This window comes from Electrophorus electricus, chromosome 14 (assembly GCF_013358815.1).
Source record: "Electrophorus electricus isolate fEleEle1 chromosome 14, fEleEle1.pri, whole genome shotgun sequence".
Classification (NCBI taxonomy): Eukaryota; Metazoa; Chordata; class Actinopteri; order Gymnotiformes; family Gymnotidae; genus Electrophorus; species Electrophorus electricus.
Genome location: NC_049548.1, coordinates 8,815,525 through 8,837,146, shown reverse-complemented (window position 1 = coordinate 8,837,146; position 21,622 = coordinate 8,815,525). Strand labels below are relative to the sequence as shown.

Below are 21,622 nucleotides of genomic sequence, written 5' to 3'. Positions count from 1 at the left end.
AGCTGCCCTTGTGTCTGATTGTTTCTGCTCTGATTCAGTCTTTTGCCTGATGGGAGTGGTTGGAGAAGGTGGCATGGTGGAGACGTCATGACTCTGGTTTTGTGTATGTCCTGATGTGTTGGCATCTTACACTCCATAATCCTCTGTACAGTACTGATTATGTACTGGGTTTTGTTTTGTTGTGAGGTGAAGGAGCCCATCCATATGGCTATGGAAGAGTTGGGGATGGACTCATTGATGACTATGTCATTTGGTTGGTGGTTAAAATGATAGTAACATATTAAGAAATATCTGATGAATTGACAGGTATTATGTTGACTGATTAAAAAAGTAAGTTAAGTAACCAGCATGTAACCAGCAAGTATAGATTTAATGTGGGCACATTATTTGGAGACACTGTATTATATCTGTTTATTAACTTTTTAAAGTAGTTCTGTCCTAATTAATAACCATTAATGAGCCAATTTTATGCATTCATAAACCCTTTATAACAGGAGTCCGTAAGTCTGTATTCCATTGTTTTCTCTTTATAGTAACCCTGGCTTGAAAATTTGATCTCATTAATATTTCTTTTACTCTTTTCAAATGTTTTTGTTTTAGTAATGTTGACTTTATGTTTATGCTAATTGTTTGTTTGGCAAATTAATCTTTCCACCAAAAGACATGACAACTTTTAGTTTCCATAGTAATATAACATGGAGCTAATTTGTGGCAGTCATTCATGGTCTGTGAAGATATAGGTTCAGCACGCTGTCTGGGTCACGGCTGACTGCTTGGCAATCTGAAAAACACTGATACCTATGAGACTTCTTAACTCAGCAAATCGCCATTGGTCTTCCACACAGTTATTCCTTGTTCAACAACCATGCATTGTAATCTTTAAGGCTCACCAAGGTTTATGGAATTTGTGTTTATTTTCAAGTCATAGAACTGGTTTGAAGGCCATCAGTTCTTTTTTCTGAAGGCTGTTCACCACAGTAAGGTGAAATGCTAGTGTCTGAACTGGAATGGGGTAAAGTCTGGGTGCATATGATTTAATTTTGTCTATGAGACAGGTCCTGTTAGCATTTTGTAAAATAAGAAGTATGAATTAGAGTGACCAGAGAACATGTTATTTACAAATTTGGTTAGAACATATTCAAATGATTATTTCATTACTGCCAGTCACGTAGCTGTAAGGTCTTAAGCAGGCATTAATCTTACCCTGTATGGACATTTTATGGCGTTCTATGAATCAGGCAGGGTCCAGACTTATACCTCCTCATTGTGAATTCAATAGCCTCATGACCCAATGCAATTAAACTGTCCCAAAACCTTTATCCAAACCATAAATAATATAAGGAGCTGCAAACTCATGAAATGTAATTACTATAGGAGTAGCTGAATCTCAGTGACACATGATAAAGACGTCCCATAATTCTATGCTGTATTGTCTATGACATGTTTTTCCTTAAAATTATAACCAGCTCACAATTCAAAATTCATCGCTTAATGACCTTATAAAGCTATTGCACTTTGAAAATTTTCTTTTCCATATTTTACACTTGCAATAAATCAAGTTAGAATAAGATTCTAGTAAAAAGGTCTTTACTTTTAGGGTAGGAATTTTGCCAAAGTCTCTGTGTACTTTTTATCACTTTTTGTTGTATTCTTTTCATGTCTTTGTAAATAGTTCTGAATAAGAGTGCCTGCAAAGTGACTAAATGTGAACGTGAACTTGCATTAAACATATAACTGATCTATATAAGTTTGGGGTTGATAGGATCTCATTGCTTTTTCTGCCATTTCTTCATTTGGCTTTCCTTTTACAGAAAGCATGTTGACCCAATGCACTTAAACTGTCACAGACCCTGGGAGCTGACATGTTTGTTATGGTGTCAGTAATCAACTATTGTCCTAGTTAGTTGTTCAAAGCCGACATTTATGTCACGACCCCACACTTACCTCTGACCTTGGTCCCTACTGCTTATCCATTCATATAATATCTTTGACTTTCTATGTCAAAACATCTCTAAAATAACTCATACATTTAATATATATTTTCTATCACACAGTGAGATAAATGCCAGTCTAATGGTATGCAGCACTGATAACCTTTGTCTTTTTTACCTTTGTTAGTTTTGTCTCAGATATATTATATAATTCTATAATATTATATAAGTTTTGTCTCAGATATATTATATAATGTAGTGGTTGACTGATATGGCTTTCTCAGTGCTCAGTGAAGATGCTGCTATTTAGAGAGCAGGGCAGCTGACAGCCGATATATAATGCCGATATCATGTTGCTGTATTTGTTTATTTTTTTTTTGTATCTGATAAACTGATAAACAATTTAAAAGTAATAACAATTGATTATTGTTATTGTCTGCATTGTTTAAGTAGATCTACACTCTGTGCAGTTATTTTAAATAAAAAATTATAAACTAAATAAATGTCCATAGACAATCAAAACAGTATTAATGAAAAAAAGGTTTTAGTGCACTTAACAAGAGCATTTATCAGCAGCCGTATGATCTCGTTCCTGGGAGAGAACATAAATTTGGAAACTATCTTAGAAACACAAATTTAAAAAAATAAAATAAACAATGTTATTGCCCATAGTAGCACCCAGCTACATATCTTTGTTTTTGGTCCATTTAGTGGACCATTTGGTCCATTTGAACAATGAAAAACGTTTGAAAATAATAAGTATGCATTGTCTCTGTTTGCTTAAGTAGTTTTCACTCTGCACTTTTAAATAAAACAGAAATCCACAAGTAAATCAAACAAACTTGTATGGACAAAAAAACAGTCGATGTCAATCTCAAAATGGAATTTAATCAGATAACAAATTATTTGGTCTCCCACTAATATTGTACACATTGTCTAACTTCAGTCTGTGTAAGTGTTGAAAATGAAGCCAAAATTCTGTCATTTTCTTGTCAAACTTACAGTTTGTGATCATTTTCCTTATACATTGGTCATACTCAGTTAATTTTATCTGCTTCTTTCTGACCATTGGTGTGCTCTGTACATTTGAGACAGGCATGTCAGGACCTGTTTAGCCTCTCCTAGACAACAAAGTGCACTGACCTGTGCAATTAGAATGGGAAATTGCCTGTACAGCTAAACGGTTTAGCTGTACAGGCAATTTTCCATATATATATATATATATATATATATATATAGAGAGAGAGAGAGAGAGAGAGAGAGAGAGAGAGAGTTTCCAGAGAAACAGAAAGTTTTAGACAGAGCTCCTTTATCAGCTGTGTGAGCAAAGTGCTTCACACTTATAAAAAAAGTGTGTCACCAAGAATCTTTTTTGGATATATACATCTGACATTACATAAGGGCAAGGCCATGACCGTGGATGACCCTTTCCCATGTGCCCACACGTAATCATTTTTCAGGAAACGTGCATTGTCATATAGTCCTCACAGCAGAAGTGTTATGTCAAAACAGGGAGAGAACAGAGCAGCAGCGTTGTGCAGTTCTGTGGTGCATGCATGTCTAGGACGCACTGGAGCCTTGGAAAGAGTACCCACACTCCCTGGGGATTGTGGAATGAAGGTGCGGCATCCCATCAGATAGCTTTCACCTTCTCAAAGCTCTGCTCTTGGCCCTGAAAGGGCTCTTTGTAGGTCATGGCCTTTTCATGGTCTCTGAGCAGGCCGGGCCTTTTCTATGCGTTTTGTTCGGTTCTTTTGTTTAGCTGCAGCCTGGTGCGTCAGCCGTGTCCACGTCAGTGATGCTGTCTGATTGTAGAGCTGTGTGGAACACCTGGAGACCACCAGACCCGCAATAGACTCTAAGACGTTCTTAGAAAAGGTTGGAAACATGACTGTTGCCTTTGTTTATTTAAACTCAAAATAGCTGGCATTTTGCATGGACAAATATGAAAGATAAGCAGCACATTGTACTTGAAAACCGGAGAAGGGACCGTTCTAGGATGTCAAATGCCCACATAATCACCATAAATAATGGAACTATTAGGAATTAATGGAATTTAATGCTCTCGAGCAACTATAGCAATACCATTTGTAATGGGTAGTTAAAAAGGTAACAAAATGTATGATGCATTTTTAATATTTATATTTGTTTCGTATTCCACTCGTTTCTGTAACGTTGGAGGTTCAGGCAGGATGCGGGGACGAGTTGCAGGCACAAGAACATATAGTTATTTTCACACGTAACATGCAGGCTAATGGGTCAAACATCGACCACATCCACAATAAGACAAGAGACATATATACATGTACGATAACAAGGATCAGGTGAGAAACACGAGGGGGCGTGACCATGCAGGCGAACACACACGTACGCACACACACACACACGGAGACGTTTCGGGGGAGACGGCCGTACTGTGACAGAGCCCCTCCCCAACGGCGCTACTCCCGGCGCGCCAGCCTATCGGGCTACGGTCCCGAGACCAGCCCCGAAAGGCGAAGTTGGAGACCGAGCGACCCGGCACGGGCTAGCGCGAGCAGGACTACCGGGGGAAGGATTGGGACCAGGATGACGACAGACACAGGGACGCACACACTAACGGGGACGGGCACAGACACAAAGGGGGACAAAGTGATGGGTACATTAAGTGTAACAGGGACAGACACGGTGAGACTTATATACACGTACGATAACAAGGATCAGGTGAGAAACATGAGGGGGCGTGACCATTCAGACGAACACACACACACACACACACACACACTCACACGGAGACGTTTCGGGGGAGACGGCCGTACTGTGACAGAGCCCCTCCCCAACGGCGCTACTCCCGGCGCGCCAGCCTATCGGGCTACGGTCCCGAGACCAGCACCGAACGGCGAAGTTGGAGACCGAGCGACCCGGCACGGGCTAGCGCGACCAGGACTACCGGGGGAAGGATTGTGACCAGGATGACGACGCACACACTAACGGGGACGGGCACAGACACAAAGGGGGACAAAGTGATGGGTACATTAAGTGTAACAGGGACAGACACGGTGAGACTTATATACACGTACGATAACAAGGATCAGGTGAGAAACATGAGGGGGCGTGACCATTCAGACGAACACACACACACACACACACACACACTCACACTCACACACGGAGACGTTTGGGGGGAGGGGCCGTACCGTGACAGTTTCGTCACTATGGGTCTTTAATAATGTCAACATGGAAGCTAAGTTCAGTAAGCTAAGTACTGATCAGTCTTGATGGAGCCCAGATACTGGAATAAGGTCTATACAAATAAATCCATTTAGAGAGTTTGTGTTTAAGACATGTGACAACAGAGAACTGTTTCTCACAAGGAATTTGAAACCGTCTGAAAGTCAGCTGGAATCATGCAAAGACATACACTATGGTACTGCAAAACACTGTATTACCCAATTTCCACAAATATGTTTTCTTTGTTTTTTTTTCCCTTTTGTAGAGCATATGTTGTTTGTGTAGGGACAAAAAGCAGATATGAAGGTGTCAGAGAAAAAGAACGAGTACATCTTTTTTCTCTCTCTCATGTCTTTGTTGTTGATGTTGAGAGCATCTTCACAGAAGCACAGAACCTCTTGGCTTGCAGTGTGCATACATATTAGTTGGTGAATTACAATCCTCAACATGTATTTGTAGGAGTGAGTTACTGCTGCCCAGTCCGGTCTCCCTTCATAAGACACGGACCCTTGCTCCCCCCAGCCTCTAATCCCCACAGTCCTGGTTCCAACAGCCTCATGGCGATGGGTGTCTGCAAGCCTGCCGGGCTCTCTGTAGCTATGACAACCGCTCTGTTTAGGGGCCACACGATAAAGGGTGGGGAAAGAATATGTGAAAGAAACATGCGCATGTACACACACATGTGAACGCACACAGCATCTGGGGGAAACACACACCACACTCACACACACATAGACACACACATCCGCATGTCAGCTGGTGTAGCACCCACTCACAGCCTTTGGGAGAAGCTTTGCTGCACAACTCACTTGTTTTTGGCCACAAAGACTACACGAGATGAAGAGCTGCACAGACTCACACACTCAGTCATCAACATGTCAGCTGGAATAACACCCACTCACAAGCTTAGTGGCTCACACTTCGAAATACTGTGAGTGCAGATAAATGTACTTCTTCAAAAGATCCTGAATCACAGAGGATGCACACATTCGTCTGCCCCTCAGTGGGTTTTTGTGACGTTCAGAGGCAAAGCAGGATGCGGGGACGAGCCATGTATGACATACCGAAAGTTTTATTATAAACATAGACAAAAACGTGGTTAGCAAGCTAACCTGGTTCAAACAATGACAAAACTAGTATGTAGACAAAGGACTTATATACATACACACTAACGACACACAACAAGGAGCAGGTGTGAAACAAGGAGGGCGTGGTCATGCAGACGAACACACACGCGCACACACAGGAAGACGTTTGGGGAGAGGGGCTGTAACGTGACAGAGCCCCCCCTCAAGGGCTCGACTCCCGGCGCGCCAGCCTAATGGCCTGCGGACCCGAGATCAACGCCAAACGGCGAGGCCAGAGGACCGGGCAGTCCACTACGGGCCAGCGCGCGCAGGAGCGCGGGGGGAAACACCGGGACTAGGACAACAATAGACACAGGGACAGACACACTGAGGGGAACAGGCACTGACATGAAGGGAGACAAGGCAACAGGTACGGTGACCAAGACAGGGATAGACACCGTGATTGGGACTGGTACAATAACAGGATTACACAAATGGCTGCTAATCAGTCCAGGGCAGGAGCCCCACCCACGTCCCCAATCATCGACTGGGTCAGGGTCTGTCCAGGCTGGATGGGATTCCTTTTTTGCCGACGTGTGTGGGGGTGGCTGCTCAAGCTTCGGCGCACGTGCCTCCGGAGATGCCTTAGCCAATTGGCCCATCTCGGGAGCGGGCACCAGTGACGCCGCCTTCTTGCCTTTGAGTGGCTTTGGCTTCGGCGCTTAAGCTTTGGGGCTACGATCCTTAGCTGAGGGAGTGTCCTCCTCTGAGGACAATACCCCCTCGCAAGCCCCCTTGGGCTGCCTGCTTGTTTTGAAGCGGAGTCTCCTGGGCGGTGCCTTAGGTGGCACCTTGGGCGCTGGAGGCTCTTCGCATTCAGAGTCCGCCAACACCATGTCCATATCCAGAAGAGAATCCCAATGGAGAGCCTCCTCCACCTCCAACGCCGGATTCTCCTTCTGATTGACCTCTGAGCCCGATCGGGAGCTGACCTCCGTGTATTCCGATTGGAGGTCGGTGTCCGTTTGGCGCTCACTCTCATCTTGCTCCCCGTAGTACTCCGGGTGGTCTGTGTAAGGGTAATAGGACCCCTTCCTCTCTCCATCACCCACGTAGCCCTCTGAAAGGTCCATAGAGGACCCAGCAGATTCCTCTTCCGCTGCAGGACCATAGAACGAGGCCAGGAGGAGCGACGGTCTCTTCCTGGTGTTGAAGTCCATGTCGTCCGACTTGGAGGACTGGAAGTCGTTGTACCAGTCTAGGTTGATGGATGTAGCCCCGTGTGATTCCCCTACTGCGGGAGTCATGAGGGTACCCAAGAACACGGGGTGTCTCCCTGCACGGGCTGAGGACTTGCGCTTACTCCCCTTCTTCCCTTTCCTTTTTCCCAGACGGTCCTTTGACGGTCGTTGTTTCTGTGACGTTCGGAGGCAAAGCAGGATGCGGGGACGAGCCGTGTATGACACACTGAAACGTTTTATTATAAACATAGACAAAGATGTGGTTAGCAAGCTAACCTGGTTCAAACAACGACAAAACTAGTAAGTAGACAAAGGACTTATATACATACACACTAACGACACAACAAGGAGCAGGTGTGAAACACAAGGAGGGCGCGGTCATGCAGACAAACACACACGCACACACAGGAAGACGTTTGGGGAGAGGGGCCGTAACATGACAGTTTTATTAAGGGATGAGAGTCTTGGTGAGCGCAGATTTTGCATCAGCTCTCATTCCACTCTTTTTTAAGTTTAGTTTTGTTTAAAGCACCTTGAATTGCGCCATATATAAAATGTGTAATATAAACTTGCCTTGCTTTTGTAACAGAGGTAGGTTTCTTCTGCAAAGTTGGATTTAAAAGAAATAACATGAAAATTAATGTGGAGTCAATTGTTATAGATAATCCCTATATTTGTGGTGACATTTTGTAACTACATGATAATCAACCCAGTTGTAATCCCTGCCTTGTGATGATGAGGTTGTCTCCAGAGTACAGTACTCTCTGCTCTCTGTGGGCCCGGTTAATGTAAGGCCTGTTGTTGTTTGTGCCTCTGCACTCATGTCTTTCTCATTTCCATTTGCCTCCTCTATTTTTTCTCTTTCTGCTATTCTGTCTTCTTTCTTTCTGACTTGATCTCATTGTTTATTAAAAGAAGAGAGATGTTTATCCTCATCTTAATTGGTGTGAAACTCAGCTAATGCTTGCAATAAGGGGATGAGTAAAAACATATGAAGATATGGTCATGTAAAAGGTCCTACCAAAGATATATGTTGCATTTATAAAACTGAACATATACAACATATGCATGGCTCCATGTAATAGCACCATATAAAACCAAACTGGCTGATCCGCAGCACTGACTGTTCACACTGTAATGGAGATGCCAAACCCGACAGCAAAACTAGTCTTGGCAGCCTCTCTCACACCACCCCGATGCTTCCTTTATGATGGATGGAATATTTTAATCAGTTGGACAGCTACCAGAAATGCCCTCCCCTCCCCAATAATCCTGCCTGAGCCATTAATTGGTAACTTGATCAACCTTGAGGACTTGGACTGTCACCCACACTGATAACACCTTAGTTGTGCTAATTTAAATAACACCATCTTGCTAATTGATTTCATGTTGCTGCATGGGCAGGCTGTCGTGCAGACCCTCGCTACTTGCTGATGTGCGTTAATATTTTATGAGTGTGTGCCACTTTTAAATTTAGCACCCTCACACGTGCCCTGTTGGATTTATTGGGAAGAAGCATTGTGAAACATTAGCTGCTAATGGCATGGCTAGTCCAGCATATGACAAGTGTGTTGGCAGAAAGCGACAGGAGGGGAGGGCCTGTGTGGCTCTCTGCCTTCTCGTCCCGACTGCAGTGGCATCAGATCCAGTATTGCTGCCATACTTCAGCTCCGAGCTCGCTTTGCAACTTCACGAAGGTATGAATTAGTCAGGGGCATTAATCAGTTCTGTCTGACTGGGTGAATGTGCTCTCACATTGTAGAAACCAGAGATGGCTTTCCCTGGCAGCCCTCTACCTGGAGAAGGGCCTCCCCCACAAAAATCCTCCTGCTTCTTTCTTGCACTTCTGGATGAAGCAGGCTTGCCCACACATGGACTCCATCTTCTTTAATGGATGTCTAGTGGTCCTCATCAACAAGGCAGACTAAAAAGACCGAAAGGAATTATAAAACTGCCCTGGCCAAACTCCTTGCTTATATCACTATTACACACTGAACTGACTGGCGGGCGAAGAATAAAGTAAAAACAAGCTCACAAAGACTGGAATGTTACTGTTTTGTAAATGCTGGTCAATAGCTGTTTATACCTTTCTTTGGTAATCGTTGTAACACTTTCTGTCATAGTTAACCTTTAAAGCCCAGTTAGAGGTAATAGCTTTTGTTAGCCATGGTTTATTTCATGGATTTCTGTTTCCTTCTTAGTATTATATGTTCATATTTACTACTTAATTTGAAATATCAGTCTCAGCTCTATGCTGCTGTGGTGTACAACGTATACTAGGCCTGGGTATATATATATGTCTACAGCAATATGTGCCTCAGTGTTGCTGTGAGGCACCTATGAGACATCATTCACAGATGATAATGGCAGTAACAACTCACACTGATGGAAGATTAGATGTTATAGGTTCAGCTTTATTTGCACATCTATGAACTGATAAAGCTATGCAGGCTCCATTGCGTAGTTGAAAAGGTGATATGGTTGCAAATGTAGGTAACTAACAATGTAGCTAATGCTCTGGAAAATAATATATGATGCTTCCTTACAGGCCTCAGCATGTGTGAGTTTGTGTGTACCACCCACGTGTGTGTGTTTTACAGTGAGGTTTATGTGTGTGAGTGCTTTCTTATGTGAATGAATATCTGGGGTCAGTCATTTGGCTGCCCACTCAGCCAACCCCAAAATGCCCTTTAACAAGCCGAGCGTAGTGGGTGTGGGTGTGTCAGTGCACGTGAGTAGGTGTTTTTATATTTGTCCGTATAGTATTTTGACTTGACCTCATATCATAAAGGGATTTCTAAATGAGAAAGAATTGGGCAATTTTAATTATGACTAGCTGATTAGATAACTCATGCAACAACATTCTATTCCCATTTTGAACTGATCAAAGACTTGTTTTCAACATGTAGTACGTCTAACTGCAGTTATCTGGCAGCATACCACTATAGCCATTATGGTTGGTATTTGTAATGAGAGGAAGATGATTAGTAAACCAGTATTAATCAGATGGATGGTGTGTTCCTTCTTTATCAGTGCAAGTGTCTTGGCACTGTAAGGCAGAGCTGGATAGAGGACCTAAGAAAATTAACAGTGTGTGTGGAGCCAGCATCCAGCTGTCTCTGTTTGAGGGTGTGCTGGGTAACTTAAGGAACATATGCACCATATGGCACAGAGTGGGATAACATCAACAATCCACAAACAAGTAGATGAGACTTGCTTGCATGGACACTTACAGCAAATGTGTGTATTTAATGTCAGTATAGCAAATGTTAATAATCTTAAGTGTATACTCAATGAAATGCACATGAGTGCCTGACATACACACACACACACAACCACCAATGTCAAGGCTAGACATAGTCCTTAACGATCTAAACGTTTTGCAAAAAATATGTGTTCTTCCTCAAATTAAAAGACCAGCCTCTTATTAAACACTTATAAAACCTACCTAACAGGCTAAATAATGTGCACCTGTGGTAATGCAATAGCGCAATTTAATTTAAGTTCACTTCCTAGTAAAGGGTAATTAAAGGTCTTTATCACCATTGTGGCCTTTTTGCCTTAGCTATTTCCAGTGCATGGAGGTTTAGCTTGTAATTGTCTTTACTAAGCTCCATTGCCCACATAGGGTCATGTGCCATGTTAGAAAACAAAGCTTGCCATAATACCATATTTACTGTAGGATAGATTGGGCTTTATCATCCAGTAAAAAAGATAAAGTAAATTACCTACATGCAATTAGTTTTTAATAGGTCAGAAACTATCAAATTTAGAGATACAGTGCTTTCATCTCCTTCTTCAGTTTTCTGTTACTCTCAAGCAAAGGACCATCAAGGACCAGGTCACATGATGTAAGGATCCCCCTCTTCTTCTCTCATCCCTCCTCATGCTGGCCACTCCCATCTTGCTTCTTACGTTGTCCTTGTTTGCAGTTCGGAGGCTTGTGTTTGCTCTACTCGCTATTGTAATTGTGCTCTTCTAAAAGTCAGATGTCTCATTGTGCATTTCAAACAAGAGGCTTCAAAAAGAGCAGCACGTGTTTCTGAGAGGGCTAGTCAGATTGGGTGGGGTTGGAGCACTCCAGCCTGAGTAGAGCTTCTAGTACAGCAAGGTTCCAAGTTTGGGGCTAAAACGAGGCCATTTTCAGACTCCATTTCACTTACAGCTACACAGTTTCCACAAATTAAGCTGCAAAAAAGTGTTAAATCTTGCTAGCAATGGCTGTCTGTTTCTAGATCAGATTATGAGAGCAAAATGTCATCACAGGTGACTGCCATCTAGCGTGTGTTCTATGTAGCTCTTCTATGTTGCCCAGTAACCCCAGAAGACTCTTCTGTGTAGTGCAGTAACCCCTTGTGAATTTGAACACCATGTGCTTTGAAGCTTGTTTCATTCAAATGATTTGCAACATTAGGCTGCTCTGTTGGGTTGTACCTAGCTAAAGTCTAGTCATCTAATGATGAGTTAATGCCTCTAACTATTAACATAATAAAAGAGTAAAATGGGTTAGTTAAATAGATATGCACATAATTTCAGAAGTCTGTCTTGTTGAAGGTCACACAGGGCAAAGGAGCCTTTGTGGTTTTGAAAGGCTGCAAACATAAAGGTATTTATTCCTACACTGCATAGTGAAACACATTGCTTTTACACAAGATCTAGTACAGAAGAAACTGCTGTAGAATTAATGGTCTTTGGTGAATCCATGTGAATGATTGTGTTGGTTTGCTGTGAAAAAGGTCAACAAAGGTCAATTAAAAATTTTTCTCTTAATTTTCTGCTGGTGGTCATTAAAAAAGAATCTCTCTCTCTCTCTCTCTCTCTCTCTCTCTCTCTCACTCTCTCTCTCTCTCTCTCTCTCTCTCTCTCTCTCTCTCTCTCTCTCTCTCTCTCTCTCTCTCTCTCTCTCTCTCTGAGATGGTGCTGCTGAAGGACCCTCTGGAAGATCCGGACGACATCCTACGAGCTCATCGCTCCAGGGAGAAGACGTACATGTTTGATGTGGCCTTTGACTACACAGCCACTCAGGTAAGGCTCATTCTGAACATGTTTAGTACATGGGAATGGGTGCTACATGCCTGAGGGAATGTATACATGATAAAGCCATGCATTTCTGAATCATGGCATGGCATAACGCAGCATGTAGACCATAGAGAGCCCTCATACAAACGTGTGTTCTGAACAGGAGGAGGTGTATAGAGCCACTACTAAAGGCCTGATTGAGGGCCTGATTTCAGGATACAATGCCACTGTTTTTGCCTACGGACCCACAGGTTGGTATGCCATGCATTCTTCACTGTATGTATGTGTAGGTATTTTTATTTATATCTGGACATATGTGTATGCATGTGTGTGTAATTTGTGTCCATCCATCCATCCATCCATCCATCCATCCATCCATCCATCCATCCATCCATCCATCTTTCACTCTTCCTTCCTCATACTTTCTCCCCTTCAGTCAGAACTTAATATACAGAGCTAAAATGTTTAAAAACTGTAATTTGCAATGCGTTTTCTAAAGCCAAAGTATTAATTTCAGCAAATTAGGTGAGATGTCTAAACCCTGATCAAAATACCAGACAGTAGATTTATAAAAGAAAACAAATGTTTGGCAGGTCATGATAAATGGTAAACATTCCAAACAAATTGCCCCACAAGGGAAAAAAGTACCCTACAACAGTAAAGAATTACTAAAATGAGATTTGGGCAAATATTCTGTAAACATGTGGGTGAAGGCTTGTGTGGTGGGGAAGAGATTTTCCACTAAGGCAGTATACAAGTACTGTTTACTTCCTGTTTTAATCTGCTTCCATCTCTAGGGTCCTTGCAATGCCTTTTCTTGTCTGACAGCAACTACGTAAAAACATGAATATATGAAAGCTGTACAGTACAACCCCAGGGAAAACTCTGCAGTGCTTTTATTCCACAGTGGACCTTTGACCTTGCCAGGCTGCTTGCACAGATACCTGACCTGATTTCAAACCATCCAGCAATAGCACATGGTGTTCAAATATTGCACAAACCGACGTGGCTTTACATGTAACAATCCTGTGATAACAATAGGCTAGCACAACAATGCACAATAATCACATTATCTGACTGTGTGTGTGTGTGTGTTTGTTTGTGTGTGTGTGTGTATGTGTGTTTTTAGGTTGTGGGAAGACTTACACTATGCTGGGGACAGACAAGGAGCCTGGCATCTATGTACGCACTCTTAATGACCTATTCAAGGCCATTGAAGAGACCAGTGATGACATGCAGTATAGCGTCTCAATGTCTTACCTGGAGGTAAACTCACCATTATGAACATGCAGTAATGTTTACAGCATTTTCCCTATGTATGTTAATTTAGCAGCAAAATAACCACAACCATACCAGCCACACACCTTTAACATATTTGTGATGGCAAAATGTTAAGATAATTCTAACCTGACCATAACCTATAACTGACAACCCATAAATGCACATGAGTCAGTCATGCTGGCTTTGTGATACTGAGGTTATTTATTTGTCATAGTTATAAGCTTGATGATGCTTTGATAAGGAAATGGGCTGATAAATAATCCAAGCCTTTGTCCCATTGTCATAGTCCACTGTTTACATAGTCATGTGGGTGGAGGAAAAACACCCGTGGAACCCTCACTGTGTTGCAGTGCTTAGAAACATTTATGACATTTAGCAGACACTTATCTAGCATGATCTATAAAAGCACTTTAATATTGAAATGTGACATTCAAATTTTCAGCCTGACAAAGTATATATGTAAATAATAAAAGAAATAAATATTTATAACTATAGCTAATATTGAAACATGACATTTAATTTTCAGCTTGATAGACAAAATCACACCATTAAGTGTTCAACAGGTTAGGACGCTTTCAGATGAACTGGTCTAGAAATATTTATTCCAGCTGGGTTGGATGCTCCACTGAACACCAGCCACTGAATGCCTGCATGTGTAAGAGCTATGGAGAGTAGCCGGTGATAAATCATGATTTATCGCTGAGACATAGGCACATAAAGGGCCATAATGGGAGGTGATGGTTGATCTCTAGCCTGGTGGAGGCTCTGTCTCTGGGGAGGAGCATATTTGTCTCTACACACATAAGCACAAAGAGGTTAAAGGCTGGTTTATGACTGTGTTTGGGAAGGGACCCATCTGCTGCCGTTCTGTGGCTCATCAGTCTCTCTCTTTCTCTCTCTCTCTCTCTCTCTCTCTCTCTCTCTCGCTCACTCTCACTCATACACACACACACACACACACACACACACACACGTTTCCGGTTATTTACATCATCCCAGCAGAACTGTTATTTGACCATATAGTCATTAGACAAGAAAGCATGTGTATGTCCAAAAATGTGTTGCTTGCTTTAGCTATATATACTTTAAAGTTTTTGTGTGTATGTGTACTCACTCTGTCATGGTTTTTCTCTCTCCTCAATTTTCCCTCTCCCTTCTGTTTTCGAGTGTGTTTGTGTGTGTGGCCAGTCTCTCTTCTATCCGTGTCAATGGGGTCTTTTCATACACCTCATCCTCACTCTAAAATTATCACCTCCTTAGCAGACTTCAAAGCAACCTCACTAGCACTGAGAAAATATTCTGTGTTGCAGCTAATGTTCTAAAATTGCAGCTTTTGAAGTGACCACAGCTGCAAAGGATGTGTTCATTTTCTATACCTGATTAAATGGTGCTTTGTGTGGTCTTCATCCAAAAGTCATATAAAATGATACAAATTAAATAGACATGTTGTAGTTGTACATCGAATAAATGGATTTTGCATACATATATTCAAAGGAATGTAATACCTTTATAGTACATTTTTATGAGTTTTATCAATACTTATACACTGAGCTGTATCTGAAACCTGCTGAATTTGAAGCTATGCATTTATAATTGTGTTCTGATTCTGAAATTTGATACAGCCTATCTCTGCCCTGCAGATCTATAATGAGATGATCCGAGACCTGCTGAATCCAGCTTCAGGGTTCCTGGACCTGAGGGAAGATTCGAAGGGTGAGATTCAGGTCGCAGGAATCACTGAGGTGTCCACCATCAACGCCCGTGAGGTTGGTTATGTTGGTTACAGAATGAAATGGAAAAGTAGAAATGTTATGTTATAATGTTATAATTTTTATTTCCTTGAAGTAGGTATTTGTCATCTTGTTTATATTATTTGTTCTTAATTGTAAAAAAATGTATATTGCTTTTAAAGCTTTATTTTCTAAATAAGTTACAATGTGAGTCAGACAATTTTTAAAAGATGTATGAATAATGAATGATCCTCTTTGTGAATCCCTGTCCCCCCTTGTCTCCGCTCACCTGCCTACCCTGTGTCCTTGTGTTCTTGCCCTGTGTCTCTGCCCTCCTGTTTCCTTGTTTCTCTGTCTCCCTGTGCCCTTCAGATCATGGAGCTGTTGATGAAGGGAAACAAACAGCGGACACAGGAGCCGACGGCGGCCAATCAGACGTCTTCGCGCTCACACGCTGTGCTGCAGGTGGCAGTGAAGCAGCAGAGTCGCTGCCGGGACATCCTGCAGGAGGTCCGCTTTGCCCGCCTCTTCATGATCGACCTGGCCGGGTCCGAGCGCGCCGCACAGGTACCACCCGTGCACATCACTCTGGGTTTCTGTCAGTTTCTGTGTGTGAGGCCTTGTAAGGCACACCCATAATGTATGAGCCTCAAGGTTACAGTGAACATAGCAAATTGAATTGTTACATTATTGTTACATCATTATTTACTTCTATATCACACAATACATATTGCAATATTTTTTATTAGTAGCAATTAAAAATAATGTTTTTTGGTGTTTGAAAACCTTGATTTAAAACTGAAAACTATCCTACCTGCTGCAGGGTGTTCCTATTAAGGCTTTTAACAAGTTGAGGTGTTAATAAGTTAGAAAACATTAATTTATGAAAAGGGAAGGCAGTAGTGAAGGGCAGACTTGGGTCTTCTAGCAATAAACATGTTCTGAGTGGGAACTAAGTTCATTATGTACAACTAAAATAATATGTTACTGGGTACAAGCAATTACTTCTTCTTGTGTGAAAAGCATCACAGCAGGCTGCTGTGATTCAGCTGCCTGTCGGACCTGCTTATTAATTTTGCTTTTTCCTTTCACGCCATGTGAGAGAAAAACACATGGCATCATGTTTTGGAAGAGAGATCACTTATCTACCATGGAAACAGCTGGAAATGTGAACCAGCCAGCGTTTCCGTGGGAGTAAATGTATAGGACCCAGCAGCTAACAAAGGAAAAGATGAGAGTGCCCTCCGCTGATTGAGAATTAAGCTTCAGTGAGCTTCAATAAGTGTAGGCTTTGACAGATTGCTTGGCTATAGTACAATTTCTGACCTTCCATTACATTGCAACAGTGAATGTTCAATGCCATTGTATTTGTCTCTCTTTCAGACCCAGAACAGGGGACAGAGGCTGAAGGAAGGAGCTCATATAAACCGCTCTCTGCTGGCGCTAGGAAACTGCATCAATGCTCTGAGCGAAAAGAACGGCAACAAATATGTCAACTACAGAGACAGCAAGCTCACACGCCTGCTTAAGGTGGAACTATTGAGCCTCCTGTCCAGCTGTCTATCATACAAATCTGCATCTCTCTTTCTCAATCTTTCCTTCTCTCTTTCACTTCCTTTGGTTATCTTTTTCTTTCTCTCTGATTAAGATGCACAAACACACATGGTGCTTCACAATCATCATTTCTGTTATATTGATTATTTGTCTGTCATTTCCACTGGGATGTCTTATCTGCTGATCCGTAATGAGCCAATATCTTGTCTTGTTGTCTGGCAGGACTCTTTGGGTGGGAACAGTCGGACAGTGATGATAGCTCATATAAGCCCTGCTTCACTGGCCTTTGAAGAGTCTCGGAACACTCTGACTTACGCTGACCGTGCCAAAAGCATTCGCACACGGGTGAAGACCATACACACACACACATGCAAAACACAAACGTGCACTTGTTTATGTGAATTTCAGGACATGTGTGTGTGTGTGTGTGTGTCTATATATATATATATATATATATATATATATATATATATATATATATATATATAAAGAGAGAGAGAGAGAGAGACTCATTTTTTTCTCTGGTTTTCCTACAAATTCAGGACATTTTGGTCCTGCAGATTCACATAAAGCAACACACACTTGCATATGTGTTTTCTCTCTCTGTCTCTCTCTCTCTCTCTCTCACTCGCATGCACACACACACACACACACACACACAGAGAGAGAGAGAGAGAGAGAGAGAGAGAGAGAGAGAGAGAGAGAGAGAGAGAGAGAGCATACCTATTGATGCATACCTATTGTTCACCCAGTGCTTATACAAGCAGATAAGCATTGTAAGTTGTAAGATTTTGTAACTGAAACTGTAGACACTCTTACATTTGACATGTTATATGCCTGAATTTATTTAAGTCCCTCTGGGTTGGAGAAACACATATAGAAGCAATGTCTATATGCTTTGTTTTTGATATGTGAATTTTTTTCCCTGTCTCTCCAGGTAAAGAGAAACTTGCTGAATGTGTCTTACCACATTGCCCAGTACACCAGTATCATCTCTGAACTGCGCAGTGAGATTCAGAGGCTAAGGAACAAGATCGCTGATCAGGCGAGCGGGCAGCCCAACCCTGACCGAACAGACATACGCCATGTGCAGGGTAACTCCTCCCTTTCTTAGATAATGAATTTTGCCAGTGGACTTGGCTTCCTGTTTTGTATATCCTTTTGCATAGTTTAGTCTGTAAGTTTGAAAAACATTTAATACTGTAAAATGTCAATATTGCTATGGTGAAATTTATAACAGAGCAAACAAGTAAGGTGAGCCATTCTTTGTCATTTTTTAAAACCTTTTTTAAAAATGTATACAATTAGACAGTCACGTAATAAAACAGATATTATGTAAAATGTTTGGAATGAGCTACTGGTGATGATGGGAAAGACATGATAGAAAGACATGATACTTCTGGCTATTAAATACCCTTCAATTCAGACAATGGTTCATTATCTCCCCCCTTTGGTGGTGTAGCGGAGGTGCAAGCTCACTCTACGCAGCAGAGCCGAGCAGAGATGGAACAACTGAGGGAGCAGCTGATCGAAGCCTTCAGACAGCAGATGGAGATCAGGAAACATCTGATGGAACTGGACAACACCAACATGGAGATCCAAATAGACACTTCCAAACACCTGCTCACTATTGCAGAGTGAGCATCACCCTTCATCATGGACACATACATATGCATATGCTTACACACCCAGGCGTCTATAGTCAGCACAATACTCAAATGAAAATATTATCACTTTTAACTTGAGAAGAGTTTTTAAAATATCCAAAGAAAAATTTAAGCAGTATAATCAGTATAATAGTCATGCAGCAGTATCTCTACAATAAAGTTTGATAGGTTCTTCATTTTCTTCTTCTTTAGAAGGATTTTTCTGTCAGTTGTAAATACTTACAAAAATATTCTGAAATGACCAGCTGAGCAGCCACATTCATTTGATTGATTTATCTGAGTAGTGTGATTTTTCACAATGGTATTATAGTTATGGGAATGATTTCTGAGTATCAGAACCTTCTGTTGCAGTCTTGTACTAAAACAGATATTGGAAACTAAAATTGTATTGAACAAATGAGCTAGATCCTAGCCTGCTCCTCACCTGAAGTGGGCTTTTATGTCTTTGAAGCTGGGAGCAGGAACGCAGCAGGCACTGTAAAAAGTGGCAGGGTGAAAGAAGGAAGGAGAGCTTTCACAAGGATGACAGTGAGAAAGACTCAGACACACCAGAGTCTCCTCCAGACAGCACAGAGCCTCAGGAGGTGGCCATGGCTAGAGAGAACCTAGTCACATTGATGACTGATCAGAAGAAAATCTCCAAACAAAAGGTAAGAACTGTTTCTGACCACTAGAGGGAGCAAAGGATCCACAGAAGCTTTCCAGCCACTCTAGCCCAGTCCCAAATGACGCAGTGAACTGTGGCTTTCCTCAAAGCCCACTATTTGTTGACATCAGCAATGTGCAGAGCTATGGTATGCAAGTCCTTTGGATCATTTGGTTTAAAAGTGTGTGTGTTGTATAGACTTGAATATCAAGACAATTGTATTATACTGCCTGTTTTCAAAGGTACTATTTTTAATTACTTAACAACTAATAATACTTAACAACTATTAACAAACCAGTACAGAAGTGCATTGAACTCACATATGAATATTTGCATCTCTGCCATGATGTTCAGACTGCTATACACTCTGACTGTTCTTTGCCTATATCTCATGGATTTTGGGCAATAGGCCACTTCTGAGCCTGCATCAGTGTGGTCCTCGCTGAAGGCCGCAGTAAGAGGGACGTCGAGTGTGCACATCAGCACCCGTTTAATCGCCGAAATGAGAAGTTGGATACCCTATGGCCTCTCAGTCCTCACATGCACATGCTTTTGTGGACTTGCAGGACCATGAGCGCACCATATAGGACTGTGCCTCTGATTTCATCGCAGGTGTCAATAACTGATATGTTTCACTTTTGCCCTTTGAAGCAAAAGAGAGGTGTTTTTATAATTCATATGTTTGTTTGGAAATGGCAATTTGGTTTCATTTTGTCAGTGCTACCTCGACATATAAAAAGTGAAGTGTTTTCATATCAAAAAGACACTTGCAGATCTATTACTTTTTTAATGCTATTATAGAAAAATGTATGTCATTATAATGTATTCATTGCATTTTCAAATGCACAATCTATAGACTGTAGAGACTAGAAAATATAATGTATATAAAACAATATGCATTCTATACTGCTATATTGTAAATAATGTAACTTAGAATGTGCCCTACACTTTATCGGAAGCATTAAATGGTGCCCTTAAGATTTATTTCATTCGCACTGTTACTATTGAGCAATTTCATTCCTAATGGTAAATTTAACCATATTTGGGGTAAATGATACAGCCCATTAAGGGCTGTATCATTATGTTCATTATTTATGTTTATCAGATCTCTTAATAAGAGCAAAAAAATAAGAGCATCAGATCTCTTAATAAGAGCAAAACAGGTGAAACAAACATGATATGACCTATTATTATATAACAGCAGTTCCTTCATTTCCTCTTTTTTATCTAGATATGAGGATCTTATGATATATAGTTGTCTTTTTATTTACTGAGGATGGTGAATGAATGGTTTACTGTAGTGAACTGAGGTGCACTCACCCAGTCCCTGCTCTCTTCCAGGCAGGGCTGGAGCGGCAGCTGGGTGAGCTGCGGGAGAGGGCGCGACGCCTGGAGGAGCTGCTCCCCCGGCGGGTCAGCTCTGATGAGCAACGGGAGGTGTTGGGCCTCCTGTGCAAGGTGCATGAGCTGGAGATCGAGAATGCAGAGATGCAGTCACACGCCCTGCTCAAGGACAATGTCATCCGGCAGAAGGACGCGGTGGTGCAGCGCTTTGAGCAGCACCGGCAGCTGTGCCACGAGATCATCCGGCAGCAGCGGCGGTTCATCGACGGTGGGTGTGGCACAGCAGGGTGGGTGGAGTCTACAGGGGCTGAGAGATGAGGAGGCCCAGTGTGCACCAGTTGAGATGGTTTTATATCTCATAGCTCTTGTGCCTGTTCATTCACAGACCACAATCTCCTGGTGCCGCCACATCTTCAGGAACTATATGAGCTGTACATTCGGGACCTGGACGAACGTAACCTGAGTCGAGTAGTGGCTCTAGACAAGGTTGCCATCCACACTCTGAAGGTGTGAATTAACTGCTCTTTTAAATGTACACGGAGTAGCCATTTTATACATATTCAGGTGGTGTAGAAGTTGCATACTTGCCGTATATATATTGTTAAAGTTCTATGAATAACCACTTTTTAATTTTTTTCATTAAATTTTGGACAAAGGAGGGTTCCCTTCCCAAGATTGCCCTCCCTAGCAGAGGACGTGACCCCTTGCAGGAGTTGGACTCAGACCAGGAGAGTATCCGTACACTGGGGTCGGAAACTCGACAAGGAAGGGTCAAAGTGCGGAGGCACACTTTGCCACCCATTCTCCCAGAGCCTGATAGGTAAAAACTATTTAAAAGCATCTGAATCCAGTTAATGTCCTAATTATACGCTGGTGAAACCTGCCACCCAGTTTTGGGTGCAACAACTTCACTTAGTGCTGCAACTTTGAAG

At 42.0% G+C, this 21,622-nt stretch overlaps 1 protein-coding gene across 3 annotated transcripts in view; it reads left to right on the top strand.

Moving 5' to 3' along the window:
• The window catches only part of kif19 (kinesin family member 19), a 37,277-nt gene that overhangs the window by 12,446 nt on the left and 3,209 nt on the right, over window positions 1–21,622 (top strand). For 2 of the 3 annotated variants that reach the window (XM_027002711.2, XM_035533868.1), the window contains exons 3-15: window positions 12,364–12,474; window positions 12,632–12,719; window positions 13,598–13,734; window positions 15,390–15,515; window positions 15,852–16,046; window positions 16,863–17,009; window positions 17,256–17,378; window positions 17,971–18,127; window positions 18,496–18,670; window positions 19,152–19,350; window positions 20,688–20,958; window positions 21,076–21,197; window positions 21,347–21,510. In XM_027002711.2, the coding sequence (XP_026858512.2) occupies window positions 12,364–12,474; window positions 12,632–12,719; window positions 13,598–13,734; window positions 15,390–15,515; window positions 15,852–16,046; window positions 16,863–17,009; window positions 17,256–17,378; window positions 17,971–18,127; window positions 18,496–18,670; window positions 19,152–19,350; window positions 20,688–20,958; window positions 21,076–21,197; window positions 21,347–21,510 (2,015 nt within the window). Of the gene's footprint in view, window positions 1–7,725; window positions 7,750–12,363; window positions 12,475–12,631; window positions 12,720–13,597; window positions 13,735–15,389; window positions 15,516–15,851; window positions 16,047–16,862; window positions 17,010–17,255; window positions 17,379–17,970; window positions 18,128–18,495; window positions 18,671–19,151; window positions 19,351–20,687; window positions 20,959–21,075; window positions 21,198–21,346; window positions 21,511–21,622 lie in introns of those variants that run through there. The other variant, XM_027002710.2, reaches the window with a different exon arrangement.